This window comes from Cupressus sempervirens, chromosome 9 (assembly GCF_028749045.1).
Source record: "Cupressus sempervirens isolate cs-2001-9-10 chromosome 9, ASM2874904v1, whole genome shotgun sequence".
NCBI classification, from domain to species: domain Eukaryota; kingdom Viridiplantae; phylum Streptophyta; class Pinopsida; order Cupressales; family Cupressaceae; genus Cupressus; species Cupressus sempervirens.
Window position 1 is genome coordinate 131,834,026 of NC_143126.1, and position 13,470 is coordinate 131,847,495.

The window sequence follows — 13,470 nt, forward strand, 5'->3', positions numbered from 1 at the left end:
ACAACATTGATAGATGTACCAGATCAAGCTTTCACAGATGAATACATCAGGACTCTCACGAACACATAAGATATTGACTTACTAAAATATGTTATTATTGGACACTTAAGTCCTAAACGGATAGATAGTTTGATTGCTCTTGGCAAATTACTTGAATAGAAACCTTCATTTGCACTGCCTCTAGATCTGTATTACTCCAACCCTGCTGCATAGTTGTTATCAATGGCCTGATGGAATGTGCACCTATGACCTAGCAACACAGCTCATATTCACTCACAAGTTCTTTAGTGTGCATGTTTGCATAGAAAATGATTTTGATATTGGAGGATGGGAAGCATATGGAGAGGATTGGCGCTTCTTTTATGATTGCATGCTTTCTCTTGTAGCTTGACAGGCTAATGTTGCATTAGAAAAATTACCTATTGTAGCACAAATTTCTAAACCGAGCTATAATGGGAAGATGGGAATCAACATAATGAAGGAAAATGTCAAGTACATCCTTTCTACAGTACTAGGTCCACTTAAACTACCGCTCAACACATCAACTACAATCTCTGGTTCTCTCAAAGCTGAGGGTGTCTTAGTTACTGTAGCAATTTTTCCTATTCATGGACCCATTATTCAATATACCCTCATTGAACTTGTCCGTGAGTATAAAGCTTGGACAAAACAAAGACTAACAATAGGAAGACCATTTAAAGCAACAAGAACTATTTCAACAAAGTCGTAGTTACCAAATTTGAAGCTCTAGCTCGCACAATGGCGGCCATCAATAAAACTTAACAACAGAAAAAGAAAACTAGAAATGACATAGCTTCCAGCAAGCTCATCAATGGCAGCCCAAAGAATAGTGAAACCCTTGCTTCTTCCTTTCTCCATTATTCTTCACCTTCAAATGCATATGTGAAAAATGGAAAATCTCTTAGGGGTATAGGTATATCATTGTAAAGAAAATATATTTAAATGATAAATTATAAGTCATTTAATATATTTTCTATTTTAAATGCAAAAAGAGGGTAATTGAATTAATTCCATATTTCATGGTCTTAATTGAAAGAGTTGGCTTGAAAACATTAGGAGTCCTTATAGGAGGGAATATAGAGTTTGGGGGTCGAATTTGTTTTTACCCTGTCAGTTTGAGGACCTTTATTGACTGTTGGAGTGTTTTGGGGTAATTTGTGATGAGTCATGAGGGTAGTTATGGGTTAGTAAAGTCTTATGAGTAATGAGACTTCATTTTTGGAAGTTTCTAAGCCCTCATTTCTACGCTTTCTTTTTGCATTTGACCCAAGTCTTGGGTTTGTATTTAGGGAGTTTTTTGAAATCATTTGAGAGAGTTCTGATTATGCAGAGAGGTTTTTGTGACTATTTTTGAGTCCTTAACTTTATTTGCATAGTTTGTAATTCATTTTGGGAGTTCAAGTACAGATGACAATAGTTGAGTTTATGCTACTTTGTGTCAATTTTTGAGCCTTCTTTCTTTCTGCAATTCTGTGTGTGTCAAAATGATTTGATAGAATAATTGGTGAACTGTTCATGTTCCTCATTAGTTTGTCTCATTCTAGCACCTAGTTGTAGAAAAGTAAGTCTATTTGCAGGTTGTAATCTGTGTTTTTAAAAGGTGAAATTGGTAAGAGAGAGGCATCTATATTCCTTCTTTTGCTAATTCATTCCTCGAACCTTATTACAAATTATTATGCAAGTCTTTACAGAAAGAAGTGTTTTGTTTGTACTTCAAATCGCTGAGTAATCCTTCTTTATCAGTTGTGTTTAAACTTTCATTATCACTTTTGGTGTATCACCCATTTGTTAGTTTAACTGTAGGTTTTAGGTTTATTTCTAGTAATCTCTCTCCTTTTTCCTTGCAAGTTTAAATTAAGTTCATGGAGATTTCAGTGAATATTTTATACAAGCTAGTCTAGAACTCGGAGGTCTCACCTCATATGCATGTCCCACGTAGTGAAGTGATTCCCACGTTAGGTCAGAATTATTGAACTTTTTTAGTTCAATACTGGGTGCAAATTCTGATACTTAACAGTAACACAATCCTTCTAGGAGATTTTAATGCTGGGATAGTGAGTAACCGAGCTATTCAACTGGGCAACAATCTAACATAGGACAATAATCCCTTGTGGCTAAAATAAGATGATGACAATATCAAGAAACAAACTTCTCAAGATGAAAAAGGTGGTGTGTCTCACTTTGGGGCTGAACTCTTAGGGCTATGTAGCCTCCATGGGTTAGTTGTGTGTGATGGTATGAAGACGTGGCCTAAATCAAACAAATTTACTTGCAAAACATATAACGGATAAAGTGTGGTAGACTATCTAATATGTTTGCAATCAATCATCACCAAAGTAGTTGATTTCAGAATTAAACAATGTCCCATAGAGCTAAATTCAGACCATATGCCTCTCTGTATTAAATACAATATGAAGGTCAAAAGACAAAAAAATGATTAGGCCCTAGATGAAAGCACAAAAGGACATAAATAGGGAAAGATTCTTATAAACAACTATAATAAAAAGATAGTTTGCACCGCTCTTGAACAACAACTCCAAATGCATCATGACATCATGAATATCAAGAAAAATAGTGATAAGAAAAGCCACATCAACAACAATTTTCTAATCCCACTAATTAAGGAAGCACTAAAGGGTTGCAAGAGAACAAGGATAAAGAAGAACATCTTAAACACCTTTTCGGTTAACCCATGGTATGATGAAGAATGCAATGCCGCAAAAAGAAAATTTAAAGGGAGAAAGGAAAATAAAACAATCATAAGAGAATACAAACAACTGATCAAATCCAAGAAAGAAAAATATGTGATTAACTAGAGGAAGAAGCTAATCATGTCAGGAAAGCACAATCCCAAAGATTTTTGGAAGAAGTTACAACAAGCTAGGGAGCAGGTTGAAAATAAAATTACAGATTCTCAATGGTTAGAGTATGCAAAGACTCTTTATGAGAGACTGAAGGACAAAGTTTCATTGCCCACAACCAGCAATTCAAATGAGCTATTTTCCGACGAAGACATTACTCTAGGGATAAGGAGATTAGTAAGTGGAAAAGCTCAGGATATTGATGGGTTGCAGGCCAAATTTCTAAAGTGGGGGACATATTTGTTGACTCCACACATTAGGAACATTTTTAATATGGTCATGCAAGGTTGCTTTCCCACAGAGTGGACCACCAGTGTAGTTATTCCTTTCCATAAGAGTGGAGATGTCAACAACCCTTCCAACTACCGCACCATCATGGTGAACCCTCTATTAAGTAAACTCTACGGGAGTATGGTAGAGTGGAGAATCAGCAGATGGGCAAGAAAAGAAGGGAATAGAGCTATGGGATAGATGGGTTTCAGACCAAAACATTCCACCATTGATCATTGCATTACCCTCAGGTTCCTCATAGAAAAAACATGGGATAAACAGGGGGAAGAGGTGTTTTTCTGCTTTGTTGACTTTAATAAAGCTTTCGACACCATCCCTAGGGATAAGTTATGGAATAGGATGGAAGAATTAGAGGTCCCAACAAAGTATAGAGCTACTGTTTATAAACTTTACGAACAAGTTAAAGCGAAAATCAGAATCAAAGTGGGCATGTCAAAATGCTTTCGCAGTGACATAGGGGTCAAACAGGAATGCTCATTATTGCCTACCTTGTTTGGCCTTTATATTCACAAGTTAGAGGAATGGCTAAACAAAGCCAATGGAGACAGAATTCAGTTGGCTAAATATGCGATCATATTGCTTTTGTATGCCGATGACCTCATTCTCATTGTTAAAACAACATAAGGGCTTAGAGAACATTTGAAGAACTTAGAAACCTTTTGCACGGAAGTAGGGATGGAGGTCAACACTTCTAAGACCGAGATCATGATCTTTTCCTTGAGGAAGAGAAAACAACAATGCACTTTCATATTTAATGACAAAGAGCTAGAAATTGTAGAAGAATACAAATATTTGGGGATAGATTTCCATTATTGGCTCAATTGGGAAACATGTAGATCAAAAAGGATATTGGGGGGATGGAAGGAATCTTATCTTCTTCAAAACAGGCGCAGGACAATAGAGTTATGGGATTGGAAGACTAAGAAAACCCTCTTTGGGTTGCTTGTGATACCAGTTATTTTATATGGTAGCGAGGTATGGGGGAGCAGTGTATCAAACCATAAATGATGACAAATTGAAAGAATTTAGAAACTCTTCATCACAACTAATCTCAAAATCAAATCAACAGTCCCATACGAGATTATTTTAGTGGAGGCAGGCATGTTCTCGATGGAGGCCTCAACAATTGTTAGATTGTTGAGCTATCTAAAAAATGTGAGTAAAATGGATGCACATTACTAGCCTAGTAGAGTGGTTGACGAAGAACTAGCTTGTCGAAAGAAGACATGGAATAAACAAAATGATAAATGGTTCAATAAGTGGAAAATTGACTACCTAGAATGCCTAGAAAATAATTCTAAAATAAAAAAATGGGTGGTAGGAAAAATCAGATCTGTCATGTGGACAAATTAGCTAGGTAGAAAAAAAGCCTATTATGTCAAAGAATTTAATCCCACATGCGAACATGACGACAAAGAATATTTAGGAGCCGAGATCAAAGGAAAGACAAAATACCTAATCCCTCAATTGAGATCTAGTTTCCACCGTTTGAGATGTGAAATTGGTAGATGGAAAGTCCCTAAGGAAGAGTGAGAAGACAAAATTTGTAGATTTTGCAATGAGGGTGCGGTGGAAATAGAGTGGCACCATCTAAAGGATTGTACAACATACAAAGACATTCACAACCAACACAAAGAAACGTTAAAAGTGGACAACATAAAAGACCTTTTCAAAGGACCAAGATTCCTCAAGGGGGGCATTTTACTTATGCAAATTCACAACAAAAGAGAGAGTTTGGAGAAATCACATCAGTTTGACTAGGAGTTTTATGTGGGTCCCTTAGGCGTATGGCCTTGTGGACGTCATTAAAAATCTTTCATTTCATTCATTTAATGATGACTACCCAAAATAGATGAAACGTAAATTCAGTTGTAAAAAATAAACAATAATGTGATGCCACATTAATGATGCAAGTATAGGTACCCTTTTTGCACTACCATTGGTCTCACTTTTTATTTGGGTTGTTTTGGACAACTTGGGACAAAACATGCTGATACATCATAATTGATGATGTGGACTTGAAACCTTAGTTATAAGTAGACGACTCACCAAGTAAGCTTCTGTAAAAAATTAAGAGTGATTTGTAATTTCCACATAAGATTTTAAAAAGCACAAAGTTAGGGGGTTTAAGTATCGGAATCACTCTCGAGAATAATGAAAAAAAGTACCTAGAGGTTAGCCACACAATTCAGGACATATTTTCATCATTTCAAATAGTAGATAAGTAGAAGGAAAACATTGAAAGAAGGGTTGTACAAGATAAGTAAGATTAACACTAATGACACATTAGGAGTCCACAAGGTGTGATTAAATTCCAGCAACCTAAGAACTTTTTATGAAGGCCAACATCAGACTAATTTATTCGACAAAATTTAAGAAATATAGAAATTAGCTTCATTCAATTCCACAGATATTTTTTCCCGAGAAAAAAGCCTCTGAATCATCCGTCTGCATAAGAAGTTCGAATGGATTTCGATTTGTCTATATATCTGTAGTTACCCTGTCCCGTATTTTGGCGGTAGTGCTGTCTCTTGTTGGTGGTTAAGCTGGGCCATTTCATTTTCTCAAATGAGACGATTGCTCACTCCTTTCTTTTACCTGTTGAATCGAAATTTGATAATGAAAGCTCATACAGTGCCAAACAAGGCTTTTAACAATGCCAAGAATGTGCTGAAATCAATTCATTGAATCGTCTGAATAATTTTCGACATGTTTATGACTTTAATAAACAGCGGCAGGCCTGGGTTTAATCTACTGCCCGGTTTGATTATGATAAAGGAGTACTTGGCCGGAGAGAGTTTAAGGTTAATAGGTTTTAGAGGCGTCAGGTATAACACCACATTTTTCCACATACCGATGTGTCGTTCAGATCATAGGTATCAAATTGGGGTGCAGGCAAATAATTTAGAGTTGATGTGCCGGGAAAAGGTGGTGCCTGCAGTGACATTCAGACATAGCTACTCTTCATCTCCTGCAGATTACAGAGAAGGAAAGCATGACAGATTGACAGCAGAAGATATTGTTGCTCGTGGGTGGGCAATACTTGATGAAAGCGAGAGCGATTGGAGAAGTCATGCTGCTGTTGTAGCTCAATCCATACAGCTGATGAAAGTACGCTTGCAGGTAATAGAACTCAACCTTTTTACCCTCAATCATATCTTGCTTCAGAATTATGTTTATATAATGCCAGTGAAAGTTTTCAGAGAAAGAGTGAGTTGTGACACAATCTCACAAGCTTAGTATTTTCTACGCTTCCTTCTAAAATAATGATGGTAATGCATAGTTTCAAACTACTGTGACGCATCTTAACATGTTACCTATACCATGCATTGTTAAGGCAGGAGCCTTTGTCGTTATGATAACAAGGAGCTTTGCCGGGCTTCTTGTCTGACTAATTATAATGATGGTATTGGTGCTCAGGTCTTTTAATGTGTCTTCGTATGTAGGACCCATGAATCTTGTTGGTAAACAGATCTGTCACTGGGAATGTTTCTTTGACCATGACTTTGTTCGTCTGAGGAGCAGTGATGACCATACCAACAGTTGGATGGATTGGAGTTCGATCACTATTAAACTGCAACCTTCCCTTGCATTTGAGAGGGGCAGTTCTCTCGTATGATAGTGATATTTGTATTTATGTATATTTTTCACCTGAAAGTGCAAAAAGGAGACAAAACAAAACTAAAGAAAATGGTAAAGATAAATCTTAATAGCAAACATATGAATACTAGTTGAGATTCATAATGTAGAATGATTACAAAGGGGTAGCAACACAAATTATGTTTGAATATGCAATGATGAACTAAGGATAACGAATCTCAATACATGAGGAGAGAGATTATCTTATCACATTTGAGCCTAGGTACCACGACATGATTGATCTTCATCAATTACATGCTTCCAGGTAATAGAACTCAACCTTTTTACCCTCAATCATATCTTGTTGCAGAATTATGTTTCTATAATGCCAGTGAAAATTTTCAGAGAAAGATTGAGTTGTGATACAATCTCACAAGCTTAGTATTTTCTACGCTTCCTTCTAAAATTATGACAGTAGTGCATAGTTTCAAACTACAGTGACGCATCTTAACATGTTACCTATACCATGCACTGGTAAGGCAGGAGCCTCTGTCGTTCTGATAACAAGGAGCTTTTCCGGGCCTCTTGTCTGACTAAATATAATGATGGTATTGGTGCTCAGGCCTTTTAATGTCTCTTCGTATGTAGGACCCATGAACCTTGTTGGTAAACAGATCTGTCACTGGGAATGTTTCTTTGACCATGACTTTGTTTGTCTGAGGAGCAGTGATGACCGTACCAACAGTTGGATGGATTGGAGTTCGATCACTATTAAACTGCAACCTTCCTCTGCATTTGAGAGGGGCAGTTCTCTCGTATGATAGTGATATTTGTATTTATGTATATTTTTCACCGGAAAGTGCAAAAAGGAGACAAAACAAAACTAAAGAAAATGGTAAAGATAAATCTTAATAGCAAACATATGAATACTAGTTGAGATTCATAATGTAGAATGATTACAAAGGGGTAGCAACACAAATTATGTTTGAATATGCAATGATGAACTAAGGATAACGAATCTCACTACACGAGGAGAGAGGTTATCTTATCACATTTGAACCTAGGTACCATGATATGATTGATCCTCATCAATTACATATATCATTTGAATAAGAAACTAATGGATTACACGAATACACAAAGACATTACCAACTTAATATACGATAAATCAGTAACGATAATAGAAGAATACATGTAGACATATGGATAAATGCCTTCTTTATTATCTTTTGAGAATATACAAACTCAAAAACCCTTACATACGATATGAAACTAAAATTTATTTAAAGTTCCTCTAAAATTTTATCCAGAGTTTCCCCTTTGCAAAAAGTCCTTTCCCTTTTTACATAACAAATGGCCTTGTATATATAGGCTCAAGGAATAACTAACCCATAACAAATAATATGTTACAGAATTTTAGTGCACCCTTCTTTGTGAAACATCATATAAATATTTTTGATAATTTTCACATTCTTCTATATTCCATCTTCTTCACCATAATGACACAAATTACCCAATCATCCCACTTTCATGTGATCTAGAGCTTGTGAAGCATTTTGTAACAAATCCTTTCTTTATTTTTGCACAATACACTAGTGATAAAGCTCCTCTTTCAATACAAATGTGTATATTGGAAAATGATTTGAGATCTTATTGCATTTCAAGAAAGATTTTGAATCCTTTTCCCACATATCTAGGTTTTATGCAAATCGTTGAGACGAGGGTGGCACAAACCCAATATCTAGCATAGAATTCCCCTACTAATGAAAGTCTCCTCTTTATTGCAGTGTATGCAAGCCTCTGTTTCCGATTGGTTTGTCTAATGTCACTAGTACAGTGCAAATGCAATTGCTATCTTTGAACTATGTTCACAAATAATGAAATATGCTGCTACATCCATAAGTTCAATTCACCGATATACTTAGTATCAACCTGGCCTGGCCTGATTATTTAAGACGCTTCACAACTTTTGATTATTATAATCAATGAGATATCATCCTTAGAAACTTCCCATCTAACAATCAGGCACACTGTGAAATGGTCTATACATTCCACAAACACAGAGAATGCTGACATAGCTAGTGGCTTTGGCATTTATTTTAACATCACATTTGCTTGAAAGAAGTTTAAAAAAAAAAAAGTCTTATCAAGAAATTCATTTTCTGCGAACCCTGTAATTGTTCAATTCATTTCCTTAAGATGACATCTTTTGAAGTACTCTGTCAAGTTGTCTGCATACCTTATCTTCCATTCCACATTTTGCATGCATGTTGATGTCTCCACAGTTTGCTTGAGACCATGCTTTGAAGAAGCATCTGCAATAACATATCCATTTGTGATATCCAACAAACTCCCTTGATTTGAATTATTTAATGGATGTCCACATACTGGTTTGAGTCAGAGAAAGAGAACACTTGCTGAGATTGTAGGGTGTGGATTTACACCTGCCAAATAACTTTTCTTCCGAGTTCCATATTCTTCGAACATGACCTCCCACATTGACCAGCTTGTGATTGGCTGTTGCATTCTATTCGTGCTGGTTGACACTTTTATTCTTCAAACATGTCAACTTGGGCATCCCCATGGATAATAACAGTTAAGCTTTTTCTTACAAATTTACAAAGATGGTATAGTATACATTTTTGCATGCCATGCAACCACTGCAATCCATGATGTGTTATAGTTCCATAACCTGTTCCAAATCTTTCTTATCCATCATCTCGGCGACCCATATTTTCAAATATTCATAGGCATGGAACATTTTGTTTTTGTGCATGTAGCAACTCAGGAGTTTTGAAAACCTTTCCAGCCTATCAAACAATTTGGTGTCATTGTTTATAAGGTCATAGGCCTTATTTTAACTGCACATGTCTTCTCAATGAGTTATGAATACTTCTACACATGACAAAAACCATATTGGGGATGATATTATTGTTAAGTCTGCATCGTGCGATCATGCTTTCTATGAGATGGTAGTCTATCTTCATATTATCTCATTCCCTATGATGGCGCCACTGCTTTAACATTTTTGCATGCACGTTAACTAGGGTTTATGTAACTTGAATGCCATGGCTTTGGAGATGCTGAGGCTTTGTCTTTTTGTTATCGATTTACATTCGTTGTCCATGAGTGTTTTTCAAAGTCCCTGCATTAGAATGAACATGGTTCTGTCATGCTTCTTTACACCCACAGATTGCACTTATTTGAAAGTTTCTAAATCCTCTGCCTCACTGGATGAACTTATAAGATGATATTTAAAGCAGTTATAAATCAGTTATAATAACTAATTTTCATTGTGATCAAGACATCATTGCGGGTTACTGAACTTTGACAAGTTCTTTAAACTGCCGATGAATGGATGGTGAGAATACACCAGCTTCTTTGCCAACTTGGCCAACTCCCTGATCAACTTAAGTTTTCTGATACTCTTACTTTTCAATTGGGTCTTTCGTAGTTTTAATAAAGTTTTTCAACTTGCCAAAGTGCCCACTGCCATGTTGAAAGCCTCATTAATTTCATTGGTGTTCAGTTATATATATAAACTTCCCTAGATACTTAGCCGTGGCTTATTGGTCTGGGAGGAAACTTCTTCAACTTTTCAAAGGGTCCAATCTTGCTGGAAGTAAGCAAGTGTCGCCAACTTGCTTTTGCCAACGTATAGAACTTTATTAAATTGCCGCTCAAGTATAGGATGTTGCCACCACCTACTCATTGAGATTTAGAGGATTTCGGCAATCAGATGCTGATATGTTCCTGCTTAATTAAGCCAAGCTCCAAATATTGAATTCCGCCACCTTCATCAAATCATTGCTGCCAACTTGGTTCATGATGCTTTTCAGTATTTTCTTAGAGGCAAATGCCCAGTCACTATCATTACTCATCGGGATATAGCAGATTTGAGTGACTTTTAAAACATGCTGATATGCTTTTAATCTCACATCACTTTCAATTTGCTTTGGTGGTGTTATCATTATCAGGTTCTTGAATAAGTTTAACAACTCTGTAACTTTCTCAAATTATTGATAAACATTTAGGGTGTCAACTTTTGGATGCTCAACTTCATCCGAGATACCAACTGCACATGATTTGGATTAGTGAGATATTGAATTCAATATGAAAGTTCAAATTTGGGCTAGTTCAAAACTGAGGCTAACAAATCTCTATGAAATGAATCGTTAAAGTTGTTTAAGAACATGGAATGGTTTTGACAATGTTTAAAATAGAATTGATTTTGAGGATTGTGCTATTATTAGTTGATCTGATTGTTATCTTGAATTTTCGATGTTTGATAGAGTTATTAACATTTTGAAGTAAGAATTATTGTTAAGGGTAAAGAAATCGGGATTATTCCAGAAAGAGGACGTTACAACTTTCCATATATACAACCGTATTGATTCACCTTTTCCCATGCTGCATTAGATACCGTCTTGATGGATAACTGTTTATCGAATAAGCACCAGAAATGCCCAAAGAAAGCATCTTGGACTCTTCTGTAATGAAATTTACTATTAGCCAGAATGATCTAGTCATAGTAATCCAAACTGGAATCTAAAGAAGATCTCCTTTGGTTGAGAGACCAGAGAAAGATCACATAGCAGCAATGATGTAGACAAGGTAGGAGTTCATGTAAAAGGGCACTGAAGTTCCCACGTTGAGCAACTACTAGCAAAGTGTAGTGTTAATCAACTCTCCCCTTATCTCCAGAGGGGGACTCTAGTCATCCACTGCCTCGGGGTCAGTAGCAAATGAAAGTGAGCACGAAAGGAGGAAGGCTAAACCAGCGGGTGTCATTCCAATTGTCTTCTCTGTTTTCCATGATTTGGAAGATGAACTTGTACATCCATGGCTTGAAATCAGTAGAACCCTTGAGACGGCAAACTCTGCTGAGTAGAATGATGAGATCTTTGTATTCTTGTTTTAAGTTAGACCGATGAATGGTCTTTGGCCATCTTGAGAAGTTATTCCTTTTATTGTCTAACCAGTATTGGTTAACATACTTCTGATAATCACCTTTCTTCGTATTCCAGCTTACCAAAGATGATTCTTTGGTTAGATCTGCACACTCTGCATTACGTGGTCCCTTGAATATTTGCTCAATGACCTCTGGATCAAGACTAATGACAACCTTGTCGTCAGCATCCTTGATAGTCTTTGATTTTGGAATGAAGCGTCTTGCACATCCAATAACGAAATCAGGTTCTGTGGAAGCCATAGGAAATGCAAACACCAAGTGAATGTGACTTCTTTTGATGCGCTTCATCTTGTAACCAACAGGAGTTTCAACTCTTTGCAGAAAATCGGCCACGTCCACATGACCGATCTTTGTGTCCATCACATTATCAAGAACATATACAATTGATGATGGAGTTGCATGAGCCAATTCTTTATCAAATTGATGCTTCATCTTGCCTTCAGATTTTGATTTCAATGGTGAGGGCATCTCTTTCGTTTGCGCTTGCATTGCAAGACAAAAATCCCAAAATATAAACATATCATCAGAGGGAATCGCCATTCAAGTTGATTCTCGATCAGCAACAAAGATTTGAAAATAGATTGGAGACTTTGTAGATCCGATGAAATGATCTCAAAAAGAAATCATATGCAATGGATGCGGGTGAAAAGTGAATGGAAATGGAATGCGGAATGAAGTGTTACGAAGGTGGAAAATGGAAGATGGAAGAAAATGAAATGAAATGAAAATGTGTGAAGGTGGAATGCATGGGAATGTGTGCGAATGAAGATTGCTGATTTTCAAACGTGACTAGGGTTTTCAAGACATTATTGCGTGAAAAACGGATTACATATAACTGCAACATGCAAAGGGGGATGGAAAGTGAGATGAGATGCGAAGGCGAATGGAGGATGAGTGTTACATGCAAGTGCAGATAACTGATGAGATGTGAAGCATGCAAAGATGTGGAAAATGGAAAAACATGTATTTGCTCATGAAGGCGTAAGTGCATATGGAGCGATGGAAATGGAATATGGAAGAGGGACAATGAACTTTATAGTCATATTTGGTGAAAATTTGAAGTCAAAGTACATAGAAGATGAAAATGGAATATTTTTGACTTTTCAAAAAGTGACTTTAAGTCAAAAATGGGGTTTTGAGAGGCAATTACACGTAAGGCTTTCTGTGTAATTGTGTCGTGTGAGTGAATGCGGAAAGTGAGATAAGTGAAAATGGAAGCAGAAAATGAGATTACCAGCATGTGCGGATGGTGAATGAGATGGAAAACATGTAATCACATTTGTCGGATGAGATGTGAAGTGTTGTGACATGGAAGATGGAAATGGAATGTGATGATGATTTCACATGAAGTAAAACAATAACAAATTTTTGGGAAAGAACTTGTAACTTCTCCAATGTGGAGAAAACCGGAAAGCAAGCACACAAAACACAAAAACTCAAAAGAAAGACGTACCTTTGGTAAATGACTCAAACATGTCAATATGCAAAGCACTTCAACACACAATTTCGAATTTGGAGTTTGGGCAAAAGCCAAAAACATGAAAACGAACAATTTCTTCCTTTTTAAAGGAAAAATGCACTTTCCATGGTATCAATTTCAACAAGTGGCAATCATCAAGCAATAATGTGCATAAAATCAGCAAGATAATCACAAATTAAATAGCAAGAAAGAAATTGTCAACTTACATGAAGATTAAGTGCCAAAAATGGTGGAGGGAAATCCTCCAGTGTTGAAAACTTCTTCA

General features: G+C 36.5%; 1 protein-coding gene across 2 annotated transcripts in view; it reads left to right on the plus strand.

The window, feature by feature from the left end:
- Nucleotides 1–5,482: 5,482 nt before the first annotated feature.
- Nucleotides 5,483–13,470, plus strand: part of LOC149537877 (Peptide chain release factor 2) — a 123,545-nt gene continuing 115,557 nt past the window's right edge. Inside the window, exon 1 of one of the 2 annotated variants that reach the window (XM_089799273.1) lies at nt 5,483–6,296. In XM_089799273.1, the coding sequence (XP_089655399.1) occupies nt 5,883–6,296 (414 nt within the window). In that variant the 5' untranslated portion in view covers nt 5,483–5,882. The remainder of the gene's footprint in view (nt 6,297–13,470) is intronic. The other variant, XM_089799274.1, reaches the window with a different exon arrangement.